General features: G+C 35.9%; 1 protein-coding gene across 3 annotated transcripts in view; it reads left to right on the plus strand.

The window, feature by feature from the left end:
- The window catches only part of BRCA2 (BRCA2 DNA repair associated), a 92875-nt gene that overhangs the window by 20212 nt on the left and 52384 nt on the right, over nucleotides 1-20279 (plus strand). For all 3 annotated transcript variants that reach the window (XM_021929368.2, XM_003913740.5, XM_021929370.2), the window contains exons 11-13: nucleotides 1390-6333; nucleotides 9295-9390; nucleotides 13481-13550. In XM_021929368.2, the coding sequence (XP_021785060.2) occupies nucleotides 1390-6333; nucleotides 9295-9390; nucleotides 13481-13550 (5110 nt within the window). The remainder of the gene's footprint in view (nucleotides 1-1389; nucleotides 6334-9294; nucleotides 9391-13480; nucleotides 13551-20279) is intronic.

A 20279-nucleotide genomic window follows, 5' to 3' on the forward strand; every position in this document is an offset into this window, starting at 1 on the left:
TGTTTACAAAGTGATTTTATCTACCTATGAGAAGATTTTAATGAATAGCTCAGTGAATAGTAGAGTTGGTGAGACCAGAGTACAGAACTGTTTGAAGTTTGGGTTAAATTTTTAGAGGAAAATGTTTGATACTATGCATATCATAGTTAAAGCCAATGAAAAAGTTAATATAGGCCAGACGTGGTGGCTCATGCCTATAATCCCAGCACTTTGGGAGGCCAAGGCAGACAGATCACTTAAGGTCAAGAGTTCGAGACCAGCCTGGTCAACATGGTAAAACCCCATCTCTATTAAAAAAACAAAAATCCAGATGTGGTGGCATGTGCCTGTAATCCCTGCTACTCTGGAGGCTAAGGCAGGAGAATCACTTGAACCTGGGAGATGGAGGTTGCAATGAGCTGAGATCACACCACTGCACTCCAGCCTGGGTGACAGAGCGAGACTCCATCTCAAAAAAAAAAAAAAAAAAGAGCTAATACATGTGATCACTGATGAAATAAATGTGATCACTGATGAAATAAAATGCAATTAAGAACTGGTTAGTAGAAAATTCAGAGGGTCAAGAAATTTAACAGAGCAGTTGAACTCATTTGCCTTTATCATTGAGATTAGGTCATCTTTCAGGCTTTTAGTATATGGACCCTGTTTTTAAAAATTGTGGTTTTGTTTTTTTCAATGTGAAAAAATTAAGAAAATTGTTACTTTTCTAATTCCTTTTCTATGCCTTGCTTTTCTGTTCACACCTGTATTAATAGCAATGAAATTTTTTCAATTTTATTTTCCAATAAAAATTACTTTGAGTTTTGTTTATGGAAGCTAGCTACTTCCTTGACCTCGATACTAATTTTGATTGAGTTGGTACCTGTTATTAAAAAAAAAACTTGGTTCTAATTTATCTTTAGCTAAAAAATGTAATAACTAAAACATAGAGCATATTTAGGATTCTTTCTGCTTTAAATTTGACATTCACTTATTCTCATGTAATTTGTGTTTTGAACACTACCCTTTTTATTTATTTTTATTTTTTAGAGACTGTCTCATTCTGTTACCTAGTCTGGAGTGCACTGGTGTGATCTCAGCTCACCGTAGCCTCAACCTCCTGGGCTCAAGCAGTCCTTGCACCTCACCCTCCCGAGTAGCTGGTACCACATGCATACACTACCACACCCAGCTAATTTTTATTTTTCTTACAGTCATGGTCTCGCTATGTTGCAGGCTAGTCTCGAACTCCTGGGCTCAAGCAGTCTTCCTGCCTCAGCCTCCCAAAAGTGCTGAGATTACAGGCATGAGCCACCGTGCCCAAACACTACCTTTTTAACTTAGTGAAAAATATTTAGTGAATGTGATTGATGGTACTTTAATTTTGTCACTTTGTGTTTTTATGTTTAGGTTTATTTCATTCTTCTGTCGAAAGAAGGTGTTCACAGAATTATTCTGAAGAACCAACTTTGTCCTTAACCAGCTCTTTTGGGACAATTCTGAGGAAATGTTCTAGAAATGAAACATGTTCTTCTAATAATACAATAATCTCTCAGGATCTTGATTATAAAGAAGCAAAATGTAATAAGGAAGAACTACAGTTATTTATTACCCCAGAGGCTGATTCTCTGTTGTTTCTACAGGAAGGACAGTATGAAAATGATCCAAAAAGCAGAAAAGTTTCAGATATAAAAGAAGAGGTCTTGGCTGCAGCACATCACCCAGTACAACATTCAAAAGCAGAATATAGTGATACTGACTTTCAATCCCAGAAAAGTTCTTTATATGACCATGAAAATGCCAGCACTCTTATTTTAACTCCTACTTCCAAGGATGTTCTGTCAAACCTAGTCATGATTTCTAGAGGCAAAGAGTCATACAAAATGTCAGACGAGCTCAAAGGTAACAATTATGAGTCTGATTTTGAACTAACCAAAAATATTCCCATGGAAAAGAATCAAGATGTATGTGCTTTAAGTGAAAATTCTAAACATGTTGAGCTGTTGCCACCTGAAAAATACATAAGAGTAGCATCACCTTCAAGAAAGGTACAATTCAACCAAAACACAAATCTAAGAGTAATCCAAAAAGATCAAGAAGAGACTACTTTAATTCCAAAAATAACTGTCAATCCAGACTCTGAAGAACTTTTCTCGGACAATGAGAATAATTTTGTCTTCCAAGTAGCTAATGAAAGGAATAATTTTGCTTTAGGAAATACTAAGGAACTTCATGAAACAGACTTGACTTGTGTAAATGAACCCATTTTCAAGAACTCTACCATGGTTTTATATGCAGACATAGGTGATAAACAAGCAACCCAAGTGTCGATTAAAAAAGATTTGGACTCATCAAATATAGTTTATGATCTTGCAGAGGAGAACAAAAATAGTGTAAAGCAGCATCTAAAAATCACTCTAGGTCAAGATTTACAACCGGACATCTTGAATATAGATAAAATTCCAGACAAAAATAATGATTGCATGGACAAATGGGCAGGACCCTTAGATCCAATTTCAAATCACAGTTTTGGAGGTAGCTTCAGAACAGCTTCAAATAAGGAAATCAAGGTCTCTGAACATAACATTAAAAAGAGCAAAATGTTCTTCAAAGATATTGAAGAACAGTATCCTGCTAGTTTAGCTTGTGTTGAAATTGTAAATACCTTGGCATTAGATAATCAAAAGAAACTGAGCAAGCCTCAGTCAATTAATACTGTATCTGCACATTTACAGAGTAGTGTAGTTGTTTCTGATTGTAAAAATAGTCATATAACCCCTCAGATGTCATTTTCAAAGCAGGATTTTAATTCAAACCATAACTTAACACCTAGCCAAAAGGCAGAAATTACAGAACTTTCTACTATATTAGAAGAATCAGGAAGTCAGTTTGAATTTACTCAGTTTAGAAAACCAAGCTACATATTGCAGAAGAATACATTTGAAGTGCCTGAAAACCAGGTGACTATCTTAAATACTACTTCTGTGGAAAACAGAGATGCTGGTCTTGTCATAATGAATGCCCCATCGATTGGTCAGGTAGACAGCAGCAAGCAATTTGAAGGTACAGTAGGAATTAAACAAAAGTTTGCTGGCTTGTTGAAAAATGACTGTAACAAAAGTGCTTCTGGTTATTTAACAGATGAAAATGAAGTGGCGTTTAGGGGCTTTTATTCTGCTCATGGCGTAAAACTGAATGTTTCTACTGAAGCTCTGCAAAAAGCTGTGAAACTGTTTAGTGATATTGAGAATATTAGTGAGGAAACTTCTGCAGAAGTAGATCCAATAAGTTTATCTTCAAGTAAATTTCATGATTCTGTTGTTTCAATGTTTAAGATAGAAAATCATAATGATAAAACTGTAAGTGGAAAAAATAAATGCCACCTGATGTTACAAAATAATATTGAAATGACTACTGGGACTTTTGTTGAAGAAATTACTGAAAATTACAAGATAAATACTGAAAATGAAGATAACAGATATACTGCTGCCAGTAGAAATTCTCGTAACTTAGAATTTGTTGGCAGTGATTCAAGTAAAAATGATACTGTTTGTATTCATAAAGATGAAAAGGACTTGCCATTTACTGATCAGCACAACATATGTCTTAAATTATCTGGCCAGTTTATGAAGGAGGGAAACACTCAGATTAAAGAAGGTTTGTCAGATTTAACTTTTTTGGAAGTCGTGAAAGCTCAAGAAACATGTCATGGTAATACTTCAAATAAAGAACAGTTAACTGCTACTAAAACAGAGCAAAATATAAAAGATTTTGAGACTTTTGATATATCTTTTCAGACTGCAAGTGGGAAAAATATTAGTGTCACCAAAGAGTCATTTAATAAAATTGTAAATTTCTTTGATCCGAAACCAGAAGAATTGCATAACTTTTCCTTAAATTCTAAATTACATTCTGACATAAGAAAGAACAAAATGGACATTCTAAGTCATGAGGAAACAGACACAGTTAAAAACAAAATACTGAAAGAAAGTGTCCCAGTTGGTACTGGAAATCAACTAGTGACCTTCCAGGAACGACCCCAAGGTGATGAAAAGATCAAAGAACCTACTCTGTTGGGTTTTCATACAGCTAGTGGGAAAAAAGTTAAAATTACAAAGGAATCTTTGGACAAAGTGAAAAATCTTTTTGATGAAAAAGAGCAAGGTACTAGTGAAATCACCAGTTTTAGCCATCAATGGGCAAAGACCCTAAAGTACAGAGAGGCTTGTAAAGACCTTGAATTAGCGTGTGAAACAGTTGAGATCACAACTGCCCCAAAGTGTAAAGAAATGCAGAATTCTCTCAATAATGATAAAAACCTTGTTTCTATTGAGACTGTGGTGCCACCTAAGCTGTTAAGTGATCATTTGTGTAGACAAACTGAAAATCTCAAAACGTCAAAAAGTATCTTTTTGAAAGTTAAAGTACATGAAAATGTAGAAAAAGAAACAGCAAAAAGTCCTGCAACTTGTTACACAAATCAGTCCCCTTATTCAGTCATTGAAAATTCAGCCTTGGCTTTTTACACAAGTTGTAGTACAAAACGTTCTGTGAGTCAAACTTCATTACTTGAAGCAAAACAATGGCTTAGAGAAGGAATATTTGATGATCAACCAGAAAGAATAAATACTGCGGATTATGTAGGAAATTCTTTGTATGAAAATAATTCAAAGAATACTATAGCTGAAAGTGACAAAAATCATCCCTCCGAAAAACAAGATACTACTTTAAATAACAGTAGCATGTCTAACAGCTATTCCTACCTTTCTGATGAAGTATATAGTGATTCGGGATATCTCTCGAAAAATAAACTTGATTCTGGTATTGAGCCAGTATTGAAGAAAGTTGAAGACCAAAAAAACACTAGTTTTTCCAAAGTAATATCCAGTGTAAAAGATGCAAATACATACCCTCAAACTGTAAATGAAGGTATTTGTGTTGAGGAACTTGTGACTAGCTCTTCACCCTGCAAAAATAAAAATGCAGCCATTAAATTGTCCATATCTAATTGTAATAATTTTGAGGTAGGGCCACCTGCATTTAGTACAGCCAGTGGTAAAATCATTTGTGTTTCACATGAAACAATTAAAAAAGTGAAAGAGATATTTACAGACAGTTTCGGTAAAGTAATTAAGGAAAACAATGAGAATAAATCAAATATTTGCCAAACAAAAATTGTGGCAGGTCGTTACGAGGCATTGGATGATTCAGAGGATATTTTTCATAACTCTCTAGATAGTGATGAGTGTAGCATGCATTCACATAAGGTTTTTGCTGACATTCAAAGTGAAGAAATTTTACAACATAACCAAAATATGTCTGGATTGGAGCAAGTTTCTAAAATGTCACCTTGTGATGTTAGTTTGGAAACTTCAGATATATGTAAATGTAGTATAGGGAAGTTTCCTAAGTCAGTCCCATCTACAAATACTTGTGGGATTTTTAGCACAGCAAGTGGAAAATCTGTCCAGGTATCAGATGCTTCATTACAAAAGGCAAGACAAGTGTTTTCTGAAATAGAAGATAGTACCAAGCAAGTCTTTTCCAAAGTATTGTTTAAAAGTAATGAACATTCAGACCAGCTCACAAGAGAAGAAAATACTACTATACATACTCCAAAACATTTAATATCATCCCAAAAAGACTTTTCATATAATGTGGTAAATTCATCTGCTTTCTCTGGATTTAGTACAGCAAGTGGAAAGCAAGTTTCCATTTCCGAAAGTTCCTTACACAAAGTTAAAGGAATGTTAGAGGAATTTGATATAATCAGAACTGAGCATAGTCTTCACTATTCACCTACATCTAGACAAAATGTATCAAAAATACTTCCTTGTGTTGATAAGAGAACCCCAGAGCACTGTGTAAACTCAGAAATGGAAAAAGCCTGCAGTAAAGAATATAATTTATCAAATAACTTTAATGTTGAAGGTGGTTCTTCAGAAAATAATCACTCTATTAAAGTTTCTCCATCTCTCTCTCAATTTAAACAAGACAAACAACAGTTGGTATTAGGAACCAAAGTCTCACTTGTTGAGAACATTCATGTTTTGGGAAAAGAACAGGCTTCACCTGAAAATGTAAAAATGGAAATTGGTAAAACTGAAGCTTTTTCTGATGTTCCTGTGAAAACAAATATAGAAGTTTGTTCTACTTACTCCAAAGATTCAGAAAACTACTTTGAAACAGAAGCAGTAGAAATTGCTAAAGCTTTTATGGAAGATGGTGAACTGACAGATTCTGAACTGCCAAGTCATGCCACACACTCTCTTTTTACATGTCCTCAAAATGAGGAAATGGTTTTGTCAAATTCAAGAATTGGAAAAAGAAGAGGAGAGGCCCTTATCTCAGCGGGTAAGTGTTCGTTTTTAGTTTTCATGTTGCCAATCACTATTTTTAAAGTGTTTATTCAGTAGACTTGGTATGCTAACAAGAATGTTATAAAGTAAGTATGTATTTTCAGCCATTTTTGCGTAGTTAGTTTGGGGGAGTATGGCTTGATTCGATATCTCTGAATCTGTATGCCAAGAAATCATTTTAAGGGTCTCTTAATGTATTTTCAAAAGATTATTAGTATAATAATTGAGAAATTACTGTTAAAAAGTTTGAGTTTCTCTAGAAAATTTGAAACTCTTTTAACAAAACCTGCATAATACTAACTTAACTGTTTTCATATACATAGCAAGTTCAGATTCTGACTTATATGAACTTTAAAAGTTGCTTTCTGGTTATACCGTGTACTGGGTAATATATACTACTTAGTTATACTAGTTACATAGCTTCCGTTTCCTTATCTATAAAATGCAAATAACACCTTCCATGAGGGCTGGGTGTGGTCGCTCACAACTTGTAATCCCAGCACTTTGGGAAGCCCAGGTGGGTGGATCACCTGAGGTCAGGAGTTTGAGACCAGCCTGACCAACATGGTGAAACCCTGTCTTTACAAAAAATTAGCCAGGTGTGGTGGCGCACACCTATAATCTCAACTACTCCAGAAGCTGAGGCAAGAGAATCACTGGAACCTGGGAGGCGGAGGTTGCAGTGAGCCGAGATCACACCACTGCTCTCCAGCCTGGGCAACAGAGTGACACTGTCTCAAAAAAAAAAAAAAAAGTGTATTTAAAGCACTTAGTGAACTTGGCAGATAGTATGCAGAGAGTATTTAGTAAGTAAGGGTTGGCTTGCTCTCTTTTTTTCATTTAGGAAGTGAGCTAAAAACAGTAGTGTTAATAAATAGTATCTTGATCTTAATGTTATGTAGACTACTCTAACTTCCCTTTTAAATGTATATATATCTAACAACTGAGTTCAACTACAGTCATGTGTCATTTGACAGGGATATATGTTCTGAGAAATAAGTTGTTAGATTTCATCATTGTGGGAACATCATAGAGTATATTTACACAAACCTAGGTGGTATAGCCTACTATACACCTAGGCTATATGGTATAGCTTATTGCTCCTGGGCTGCAAACCTATACAGCGTGTTACTGTCCTGAATGCTGTAGGCAATTGTAACACAATGGTAAGCATTTGTGTATGTGAACATAGAAAAGGTACAGTAAAAATACAGTATTAAAATCTTATGGGGCTGGGCACAGTGGCTTATGCCTGTAATCCCAGCACTTTGGGAGGCCAAGGCAGACGGATCACCTGAGGTCAGGAGTTTAAGACCAGCCTGGCCAACATGGTGAAACCTCATCTCTACTAAAAATATAAAAATTAGCTGGGCGTGGTGGCACACACCTGTAATCCCAGCTACTAGGGAAGTTGAGGCAGGAGAATCACTTGAACCCTGGAGGCAGAGCTGGGCGACAGAGCAAGACTCCATCTCAAAAAATAATAATAATAATAATTTATGGGACCACTATTAAAGTCTTACAGGATGACCATTGCATATGTGGTCTGTTGTTGACCAAAATGTCATTTTGTGACAAATGACTATATTAAGTTAACCTAATACATACCTATATTAGATATGTATTTGGTTTTGTTTTTTTTTGTGTATTTTTTTCTGTTAGTGTATCTGGTAATAATCTTAAATAATTGAATCTGTTGGTTAGTTACAATTAAAGCAAACGCCAAAACTCCAACATTACAGTGGATAATCTTAAATAACTGTTTCCTTTTTAAAAAACCTATAACTCCTAAAAATATTTTAGTTATTAGAATTCTTCCTGTCTAGACCTCACATATTACAGAGAGACACTGAAGTCAGTCTCCTCATTCAAAAAGTGTCTTTTGCCCCTAAGTCATTCTGGTGGATACAGATTTACTTAATCAAGTGTTATCCAGGTCACATTCAATATAGGGTTTACTTTATGGACAAAGTAGTAAGTTTATAATACTTAAACTGTTTGCTGTCCTTTAGTGTGAAATCCTGAAGTGTACATGCCTAAAGATGTTTGTAATTCTTTTGTGGAAAATAATGGCTTTATTTATAGCAACCCATTCTGTTCTTGTGCATACTGAAGTGTATTGACCTTCTACCTAGGGGAAAAAAAACAATAACTCAGACTTGTAAATGCTTTCAATGGTGTTTCTGTTTCATATAAGTATATAGCTTAGCCAGCTTCTGGTTACTGGAACAGTACAGGTCACTGTTAAACAATTAAACCACTTTTATAATAATCTAACACCTGCTAACGCCTTGCATGGACATTTTTACTTATTAAATTATACAAATTTATTCCCTGTAATAAAGCATCAAGAAGCAAAGTACCTGTTATCATATGTTATCTCAGCATGACATGGAAATGCCTACCTTGAATTATGGTTTAATCTTACCCTCTTAGCCTCTGTAGAACTTTTAAATAAGAATTGTTTCTATTACTAGTACTTTAATGTAATTTGGTAATTTTAAAAAGCCTCTTAACTCTAATTCAAAGATCTACGTAATAAATTCCTCCTTCAGTTTAATGGCTGCCCCCACTCCCCGCCTGCCGTAAAAAAAAAAAAAAAAGAAAAAAAGTTTATTTGAAGAAATTTTGTTAGACCTTATTGCCAGTAAACCTAGAGTTATATTCAGTGTCAGTTTTTCAAAAGTAGCTTATCTGTGGTATCTGGTAGCATCTGTTTATCCCTAGACCCTATTCAATAGTGGTGTTTTAAAGTGGTCAAAACAGAACAAAAATGTAATTGACATTGAAAACTGACTTTTCTCTTTCAAAGATTAGGTCACTATTTGTTGTATGTATTTTTGTTTAACATTTAAAGAGTCAATACTTTAGCTTTAAAAAAAATGGACTGTAGTCTTTTGAGAAATAAAACTGATATTATTTGCTTTAAAAACATACATGAAATATTTCTTTTTAGGAGAACCCCCAATCAAAAGAAACTTGTTAAATGAATTTGACAGGATAATAGAAAATCAAGAAAAATCCCTAAAGCCTTCAAAAAGCACTCCAGATGGTAAAATTCACTTTTTATTTATATCTTTTCTCCTTCCATAGGTATGGTATATAATATTCTTAGTCATTTTTCTCAGTTCTTTTGGATGTGTATATTGGAAAATATTTTACAGTGTGGTTTAATTGTTAAATTTGTATCTTATTATTAAGTGGACTTTTCCTTTATAATATCTAGTATGATGCTGAAGTAATTGGGAAGCATGAAATGATGATAAAATAATGACTTTTTTATTTTTAAAAAGCTGTAAGAATTTAGTAAAAAGGTAGTGTAATATTTAAAGCTTAGGTTTTGGAGTCCAGTCAGACTTTTGGTCTCCAGCATTACAGCAAAATCCATCTTTCCTAAATAACACAATGATTTCTATGGTACCAAATCCAGTGGACATTTCTCAGTCCTCATTTGACTATCTTTCAGCTGCATTTGACATAGTTATCAGTCTTCTCCAGACCACCACATTCTCTTGGTTCTCCTCCTACATTGCCACTCTTTTTCTGTCTTCTTTGCCTGTTCTTCCTTATTCTAGGCAGGAGTGCCCCACGGCTCAGTCCTTACATCTCTTCTCCATCTAAATTTCATTGTCTGCCAGTTATAACTGCAGCCTTAACCTGTCCCTGAACTCCAGACTCATTCATTTGCCTGCTTAATACATCTTGACTTGCATTGCTAATATGCATCTCAAAGTTAACATGTAACCAGTGCTGAACTCCTGACTCCATCCCTGCTCCAAACCTACTTTTTAAGTTGTCTTTCGTTTCTCAACAAGGGGCAGTACCACTCTTAATGTTTCAGTCTTTTGTTTCCTCATACTTTATACCAACCCATCAACAAGTTCTGTAGGTTCTGCCATCAAAAATGTAACAAGAATTTGATCATTTCTTTCCGCCTGTACCCCCACCACTGTCATTAAGCCACTATCATAGCTTCTAGTTGATCTCCCTGCTTTTGTCCCTTTTCTTCAGGCTGTTCTCAACACTGCAACCAGAGTCATCCTCAACCAGAGTCATCCTGACACAATGGTCAGATCATGTTAGTTGGCTGCTTAAAACTCTCTGGCACCTGTCTCATTCAGGCTGAAATCCAAAGTTCTTACCATGGAATGCTTGAAAATATGACATGTGTAACTATTGTTCATTATATATATTTGATTTCTAAGTTTGGATAGGAAGAGTTCATATAGTGAAGGATAATTATATTAAAGACGCTTAGTTCTGAAACACATAGGGTAAATCCCACAAGAAGTAGGAACATCTGGAATTTTCTAACTCATCTCCCATTAGTGATAGAAATTAGAAAGTTACAAACACAGGATGGTTTGAATGTCCAGAAAACTGTTTATTTCTGTTTTTTTGTTTTTGTTTTTGTTTTTCATCCAACTTGTTCTCCAACCTTTAGTGTGCACAAGAATTCTGAAGAGAGTTGAAAATTAAAACAATGTTTACTGGTTTTTTTTTTTTTTTTTTTGAGATGTATAAGTAATTGGTAGGGTAATTTTTACTGTATTATTACTTGATAAGCTGTCTTTAGGGGCTGTATAAGATGTAACTCCTCTCAAGGTATTGAAAGAATGGCATTAGGTAGTATAAGGCACATAGACAAATCGTGTGTTTCTGAAGAAATTGGTTTTGACATAGTCCTACAAAGAAGTAAATGGAAGATGTATTCTAACAGTGCTACTGTTGCATGAAATATAACTTGCTTGTGGAATTATTTTGAGCCAGTAGATATTCACTCTTTATTTGATCCTCATATTTTTTATTTTTATTTTTTTGAGATGGAGTTTTGCTCTTGTTGCCCAGGCTGGAGTGCAGTGACATGATCTCAGCTGACCTCTACTTCCACCTCCTGGGTTCAAGAGATTCTCCTGCCTCAGCCTCCCGAGTAGCTGGGATTACAGGTGTGTGCCACCACACCTGGCTAATTTTTATATTGTCAGTAGAGAAGGGGTTTCGCCATGTTGGCTAGGCTAGTCTTGAACTCCTGACCTCAGGTGATCCACCTGCCTTGGCCTCCCAAAGTGCTGGGATTACAGAAGTGAGCCACTGTGCCCAATCGAGGACATATATACTCTTATTACTGAGGACCCAAAAGAGCATTTATGTGGAATGTATCTATTGATATTTACCATATTAGAAATGTAAATTGATTAATGTTAAAATTTGTAATATTATGCATTGGTCATTTGGAAGATATGAGTTCACTGAGTTATGTGGATCTTCCGAAAGTTGACAGTTTTATTATGCAGTATTAAACAATCACTTTCATTGATACCATTACTGATCAGAAAAGTTTAAGTAGTAGAAACCTGTCAAGCTTACAAAGCTGGATACAAGCTTCCCAAAAATTCTAATTTTCATCTAAAAGCTTGAATTTTTCCCCTGGCAATAAGTATTGTCACTTATTTTTCTTGTAGTTGACAAGCTTATTTTCGTTCATTTTTGAAAAGACGTCTACCGAATACCCAAGTCTGAATAACTATAGTTTGTTGGTTATTCTTTCAAGTAAAAGGTATTTCATGAAAAAAAAGCTAGTACAGCTCACAACTCCATCATTTAAGTGTATTTTCTTGAGAAACGCACTGAAGTATGCAATCATAATACACCAACAGTACAAATATCAACAGTGAAAAGGACATACATAACATCTTACTAATAAGACAGTTTTGACAGCTTGGATTCCCTAAAATGGTTGTAGGTACCTCACAGTCAGGATTCCACCGATTATTTCTTGAGAATCATTGTCCTATAGTATATACATAATAATCTGAATTTACAATGTCAGTATTAACTACTGACAATAAAACTACTAGGAAAATGTAAGAATTCTTTGCAGTTTTTGTCCTTAGAGTATATAGGTTGAGTATCCCTATCTGAAATGCTTGGGACCAGGACTATTTCAGATTTCAGATTTTTTCAGATTTTAAAATGCTTACATATACAATACATAATGAGATATCTGGGGATAGGACTCAAGTCTAAACATGAAATTTATTTAAGTTTCATAAACCTTATACATATAACTTAAATGTAATTTTATACAATATTTTAAATAATTTTTGCATGAGACAGTTTAAACTGTGACCTGTCACATGAGGTCAGATGTGGAATTTTCTACTGGCCTCATGTTGGCATTCAAAAAGTTTCAGATTTGGGAGCATTTTGGATTTTCAGGTTAGGGATACTCAACCCATATATTATTAAGGATGTGTAGTCAAAATACCGTGTTCAAATGTCACTCAAAATAATTCTTCTGGATGTGGTTACCAATTTGATAGTTAGGTTAGATTCCTTTTTTTCCATTTGTTTTCAATTTTAGGATTTGTCTTTTCTTATTTAATTTTATCTTTGAATAAATAAAACATGACATAGTTCATTCATCAGAACTACAAAAAGGTATACTTAGAGTTTTTATTCACCCACCTCTTGCTTTCTGTAGGTAATCTTTTTTAGTGTTTTTTTTTTTTTCAAGATTCTTTTTAATAAAAATAAGCAAATACATACATATATATTCTCATTACCCTTTCTTACTCAAAAGGTACAGTATATACACCATTTTCCACCTTGTTTATTGGTTGTTGTTTACTTAAGAATTATTTGGAGATAACTCCTTAATGAGTATATAGAGATCTTCCTCATTCTTTTTTATGGTTACATAGTAGTTGATCATCTGGCTGTATCAGTGTATCCTAGTTTATTCAACCAATTTCCAACTAGTGGACTTATTGAAAATTAGGTACAAGTTACACACTGAGAATGAACAATATCTAAAGCTTAGCTTTTAAACCTTCAAAGACTAAATTTTAAATTTTGCATTTGCATCAGAAATTAGCTAACACCTTTGAGTTATGATGGTTAACATCAGCTGACTAAATGTATACTGATTTCTGTTGTATGCTTGTACTGTGAGTTATTTGGTGCATAGTCACTATCAATTTGTGAATCAGCAATTTATTTTCATAGTTATCATTTATTGAACATCCATTCACTGAAAATTTTGAAGTCTGTAATTGTCTCAAATTTTTTGTGTAAGTACAGGAACATGGATATTCTCTTAGATTTTAACTAATATGTAATATAAAATAATTGTTTCCTAGGCACAATAAAAGATCGAAGATTGTTTATGCATCACGTTTCTTTAGAGCCGATTACCTGTGTACCCTTTTGGTAAGGCATGTTTAAATTTTTCTAAATTCTAATATAGTATGAGAAAAGTCTCATTTTTATAAATTAACATTTCTAAAAATAATGATACTAATATTAAGAAGTTAACATTTCCCTTTTTGAAAGCCTGCATCAGGATGAAATAATTCTGTACTTTGGTAGTATTTTATAGTGCTGTTCATATCATTATTTTATTTTTTAATTTTATGACAGCTTTTGTAAAGTAGACAGATTTTATTCTAATTTTATTGATGAATTACTAAGGTTGGAAGGAATTAAGGAAATTGCTTGAAGTCAATTAACAAAAAGATTGCAAATATTAAAAATATTCTTTTACCTCTCCTCTCTAAACCTTTCGAAAAGTACTAAGATAGCCCGGTAGCGGTGGCTCACGCCTGTAATCCCAGCACTTTGGGAGGCCACGGTAGTGGATCCTGAGGTCAGGAGATCCCGAGACCACAGTAGAAACCCGTCTCTACTAAAAATACAAAAAAAATTAGCGGTAGCGGTGGTGAGCCTGTAGTCCCAGCTAGGAGGCAGAGGCAGGAGAATGGCGTGAACCGGGGCCAGACTTGCAGTGAGCAGGGTCAGCCACTGCATAGCCTGGGCGTGACAGCGAGACTCCGTCTCAAAAAAAAAAAAAAAAAAAAAAAAAGAAAAGTACTAAGATAATTTTTTTTTTTTTGAAACAGTCGCTCTATGAGACTGGAGTCGGCTCTCAAGTGTCGTCAGTATTCAGAACCTGGCACTCCCGCTCCAGCCTTGTATTTCCCTAGTAAAGCGGGGGTTTCACTGTGTTCCTCAGAGATGGTCTCGATCTCCTGACCTGCATGTATCTAATGCAATGGTCTGAAACTTCCAACATCTATAATTGCAATGTGTAATTCCCAAGGACAATGACCAGAAGAAACAACAACAAAAGTTTGGAAACCAAAAACATGAAGGATTTAGTAAGCATGGGAAAGCTAAAACCTGACACTAGAGCAAACAGAGATGCTTTCTCCTAAAAACCTGAGAAAGATTCAAATTGGCAGCAACATGTACTTCTGAAGGTGAAGTAGAATAGGAAGATTAGTTGAAATTCTTTTTAAGAAATGTCTGTATTTCCTCCCCCACTGCAAATAGGCGGTTATCCTTCTTGCTCCAGGAAATCAGACATTTGTTTTTTGAAAAAGATGAATTGAGAGGATTCTGAACTGAAGGTGGGCTGGAGGGAGGAGACACAAGGCACAATTGAGGGGAAGATACTAAAATGAAACATCAGATACAAATCTGTATGTCAAGCAGTGAGACCTAGCTCCTTCCCACACTTGGTTCCCGAATGCTGGCAGGCAGGCCCTTTAGGCATGAGAATGGAATATTTTTTTTTTTCTGGGGAATATGCCTGACCCAATAGAAAAGACCAAAAAATACTGACAGTTGAGGATACTCAGATGAAATAGTATAGCCAGTCATCAGACCATGAAGCTTAACTGTTGATATGCATAGAGCTTCCAGGAAGCTATTAAGTGCTTCACATTTAAATAAGAAAAGATAGTCAAAGATAACTAGTCATTGGAAGAAAGCTACTATGAAACATAGTCACCAAAGTACAAAATCCATAGCAGAAAGGAACCTAGAGGAAATAGACTCTGAAAACTTCATAAAAACCTACTAATATTCTCAGGTAAGAAAAGAAAAAACAGCCATAAAATAATAACAAGTTGCTATAAAAAGCTCTTAGAAATTAAAAATATGATAGCACAAATAAATTAGTAGAAATAATGGAAGATAAGAATCATGAAAGTTCCCAGAATATAGAATAAAATGAAAAAAGGTATGAAAAGTTAATCCTGTGGGTCTATCATCTGAAAATACAGAGTTTGAGAAGGAAGGCACAGAAGAGAAATTTTAAAAAGAAATTTTAAAATAAATAAATAATTTAAAAAGTTTTACTAGTGCTGAAGGACATGAGTTTCCTTAATTAAAGGGGCCCACTGAGTGAACACACAAGTAAAAGTGACCCACAGTAAGGCACATCCCTGTGAATTTTTAGAATAATAGAGGCAGACAGGAACCTTAAATTCATTAGAGGACCAAGAAGTTAGGTTTCAAATTGTTTCAAGTCATAATAGTATGAATTCTCTTATTATCAACGATGGAATCTAGAAGAACGTAGATCTTATATAATACAGAGCAGTGCCTTCAAATAACTAAGAGAAAATGATTTCCAACCTAGAATCTGAATTAAGTGTGAGGGTAGACATTTTTCAGATGTGAAGTACTAAAAGATCTCTTGTGTGCTTTTCTCAGGAAACTAACCAAAACAAATGCATAAACCAAGAAGGAGGAAGGTATAGGACTTAAGAAACAAGAATTCAACATAGAAGAGAGGCAAAGGGAGCTCTCAGGATGATATTGAAGGGAGATCCCAGAGTAGGTGTGTTGCTAAGTCTAGAAAGGCAGCTAGACTGCTCTGGAACTGAAGAAGATAAGAGACTTTGGAAGAGTTTGCCTTCAAGATAAAAATAAAGCAGTACCTGCATGTTTTAATGTATTAGGAAACTTCTTGGTGAAGATGGTGAATTGAGACCAGGCACAGTGGCTCACTCGTGTAATCCAGCACGTTGGGAGGCTGAGGTGGGTGGATCACTTGAGGCCAGGAGTTCGAGACCAGCCTGGCCAACATGGTAAAATCCCATCTCTACTGAAAATACAAAAATTAGCCAGGCATGGTGGCACACGTCTGTAATCCCAGCTACTCCGGAGGCTGAGGCACGAGAACCGCTTGAACCTTTGAGGTGGAGGTTGTGGTGAGATTGCACCACTGCACTTTAGCCTGGGTGAGACTCTGTCTCAAAAAAAAAAAAAAAGATGAATTGAACATACTCATCTCCCTTCTTTGCCCTCCAAACTTTTACCAAAACATCATTGAAGAAACTTACACACACACAAAAATCAAGGAAAATAGGAAATAACAAAGTAACTAAATTTCTCAAAGCATGCAGAAGGAAACTGAATAGAAGCTGGTGGTGGGGACAGCAGAGAACCAACGATTTTACACTCAGGTCTCAAAAGCTTAGGAATTGGTGGCTTCATGGGTGGTGCAGAAGGAGGAAGCCAAAATGGGATAAGTTGAAATTATGTTTAAGAAGCAGTACTCGCCGGGTATGGTGGCTCACGTGGTGGATCACCTGAGGTCAGGAGTTCGAGACCAGTCTGGCCAACATGGTGAAACCCCATCTTTGTTAAAAATGCAAAAATTAGCCAGGCATGGTGGCGTGCCCCTGTAATCCCAGCTACTCAGGAGGCTGAGGTGGGAGAACTACTTGAACCCAGCAGGTGGAAGCTGCAGTGAGCCAAGATTGCGCCACTGCACTCTAGCCTGGATGACAGAGCAAGACCCCATATCCAGCAGCAATATTCATGAAGCTGGGCAACTGTCTCCTGCCTGCTCGATCAAAAGACCAGAGGCTTATTCTCCAGAGAGGATACAGTAGAGGGTGAACACACTAGGCACAGTTGAAGGCAGGAGTAACTACTTGAAAGCAAGAAAAAGTTAATATGTGCATATTGAATGTTGGGGATCACCCCTCACCAAGCCCTTTTCCGCCACTCAGCTTCCAGAATATAGATAGCTAAGTTTTCACTATTGGAAGTTTCTATTTAATCAGGCTACTGTGTAGCTTGCGGTCAAGTTCATCTTTGTACCAAGTGCTTCCAAACAGCCTTTTGGTCCCTCACTTTTAAGATTATGAGACATCAGAAAAAGCAAAAATAAAATACCCAAAAACAAATTAATGAAAATAACTTAGAAGAAACATTATTCAAGGAGAAGAAAAGGTTTTTTAAAAACTTTAATTTGTGAACAGAATAAAAAGAGGTTTATATATATAGCTAAGAGTTTAGATGTGAATAAACAATAGGTACATAGAAAATAAGCAGATTTTAAAAATTACCTCGAGAAAGCAAAAGTTGTAAAGGATATATACTATTTATATACTACACATTAATACTACACATACTTTATACTGACTTAGCCATAATGTAAATGTTGAACATTGATAGTGAGAGGTGAAGCTGGCTGGCTTCTGGGTCAGGTGAGGACTTGGAGAACTTTTCTGTCTAGCTAAAGGATTGTGAATACACCAATCAGTGCTGTGTCTAGCTAAAGGTTTGTAAATGCACCAAACAGCACTCTGTAAAAAACCACACCAATCAGCCCTCTGTGTCTAGCTAAAGGTTTGTAAATGCACCAGTCAGCACTGTGTAAAACAGACCAATCAGCACTCTGTAGAATGGACCAATCAGCAGGACGTGGGCAGGGCCAAATAAGGGAATAAAAGCTGGCCACCCAAGCCAGCCCCAGCAACCCTCTCGGGTCCCCTTTCACGCTGTGGAAGCTTTGTTCTTTCTCTTGGCAATAAATCTTGCTGCTGCTCACTCTTTAGGTCCGCACTACCTTTATGAGCTGTAGCACTCACTGTGTAGGTCTGTGGCTTCACTCCTGAAGTCAAGCAAGACCACGAACCCACCAGAAAGAAGAAACTCCGGACACATCTGCACATCAGAAGGAACAAACTCCGGACACACCATCTTTAAGAACTGTAACACCCATCGTGAGGGTCTGTGGCTTCATTCTTGAAGTTAATGAGACCAAGAACCCACCGGAAGGAGCCAATTCCAGACATAATAGAATCAAATACGTAATTTAGGAAGATGAAAGGCAAGAGTGTGTGTGTAGTAAAGTAGACGTTGTGTTGACAGAGCTAAATTTTCATTTTCTATAGGGGTGCTTCAAGGGAAAAAGTCAAGAAGAAACTTCAGTTAGACATGTAAATATAAAATCATCTAAAATTGTTTAAAGTAGTTGCAAAATTTTTTCTAGCTGATAATTTTTAAGCCTAAAAATATTGAAATTATTTTAATGTTACCGTTTATTTTATTTATTTTATTTTTTTGATATGGAGTCTCACTCTGTCGCCCAGGCTGGAGCGCAGTGGCATGATCTTGGCTCACTGCAGCCACCGCCTCCCAGGTTCATGGCGACTCTCCTGCCTCAGCCTCCCAAGTAGCTGGGATTACATGCGCGTGCCACCACGCCTGGCTAATTTTTTGTATTTTTAGTAGAGACAGGGTTTCACCGTGTTATCCAGGATGGTCTCAATCTCCTGGTCTCAATCTCCTGACCTCATGATCCGCCCACCTTGGCCTCCCAAGGTGCTGGGATTACAGACATGAGCCACTGCACCAGGCCTAATGTTACCTTTTCAAAAACACCTGCTTGTGGAGTTGTTGAAGTCACTGAGTTGTATTTCTGGAATGTGTTTTTTAGCAGGCTGCACATACATATGTAGAAAGCCAGGTGATTTTTTTTTCATTTCTTTTTTATCAAACAGTTGTATTAAATAAGAAAGGAAATACCTAGTTATTTACCTGTGTATTAGCCTAATTTATGTGTAAAATGGGAGAATAGTTTGATGTATTTAGCAAACATTTGTTAAAGTACCTGCTCAAACTACCTAGTATATACTATAGTGATGAATATAAAGATAAATAAGTCTAACTCAAATTGCTAGCCTGGGAACCAGACGTGAAAGCAAGAATTATAATGTAATATAAATTCTAAAATAGATGTTAAAAAGTGATGTAAGAACATAGAAAAATTGTCAGCTAATTACATGACAGAAAGCTCAATGGGAAAAGTACTTCAGACAGAATGTAAAGAATGCTTGGTTAAAGAGGGCATTCCAAATCTTGGAATTTGGTTGGGGGACAGAGGGAAACAAAAAGAAATGGGGAGGTTAGGACCAAATAGGAAGCTTGCTGTATGTCATTTCTGATAAGTTGAAACCTAGATAGGTGATAGGCTGTCTTTGGAAGTTTCTGACAAGAGGAACAAAATAAGATTGGTGTTTTAGAAGTAGACCAAAGCAAAACTGTTGCAAGGAGATTAGTAAGGAAGTACAGGTCTTAACCTAGCAAAGGAGGTAGAGTAGAGGGTAGAGAATGATTAAGAGATAAATTCATTAGATTTGGCCAGATAGTGATAAGTTGAGACTGGCAAATTATTTCCAATTACATTTAAATAGACATCTTGAGCATAACCTACAAGGCAAACTCCTTATACTAAAAATATTCTGAATATTTAAAAAGAAAGGATTAAAAGAGATCAATCAGTAGAAGTTTGGGGATAGAAGGTTTATTCACTCTTGTGCATTAGATCTCATCTAGATCACCTGTTTGAAGAAATCAGTCCAATTGTCTTCTCTCTCTCCTGCATCATTGATTTTTTCCTAATAGATTGTTCTCATCACCCTAAGCAGTTGTTGTACATCTCACCTCTTAAAAAGAAGAGCCTTTCTAAACTAATCTCACCAGTCCATTTTCTTGCTTCTCTTAAAGCCCAACTCATTAGAATTGACCCTACTCTTTTCACTTCATCTCTTTGAGTATTCTCCTGAACCCACTCCAGGCAGTCCTTTCAGTGGAACTGGTCCCCCCTTGCTTACCTCCCTACTCCTCAATATACAATGAATTCTCATCAAAGAAGCCAGGAGATCCTTTTAAACATAAGACAGATTATGTCATTTCTTTACTCAGAACTATTCCATGGTGTGCCATCTCAGAGTAGAGACTAAAAGCCCTTGTCATGGTGTGCAGATTCTTGATGATCTGGCTGCTTTGCTATTTTTCCAGTATCACCTTCTAATGTTCCCCTTGTTTTCCTTGCTCCAGGCACACTTATGTCTA

This window comes from Papio anubis, chromosome 15 (genome assembly GCF_008728515.1).
Source record: "Papio anubis isolate 15944 chromosome 15, Panubis1.0, whole genome shotgun sequence".
NCBI classification, from domain to species: domain Eukaryota; kingdom Metazoa; phylum Chordata; class Mammalia; order Primates; family Cercopithecidae; genus Papio; species Papio anubis.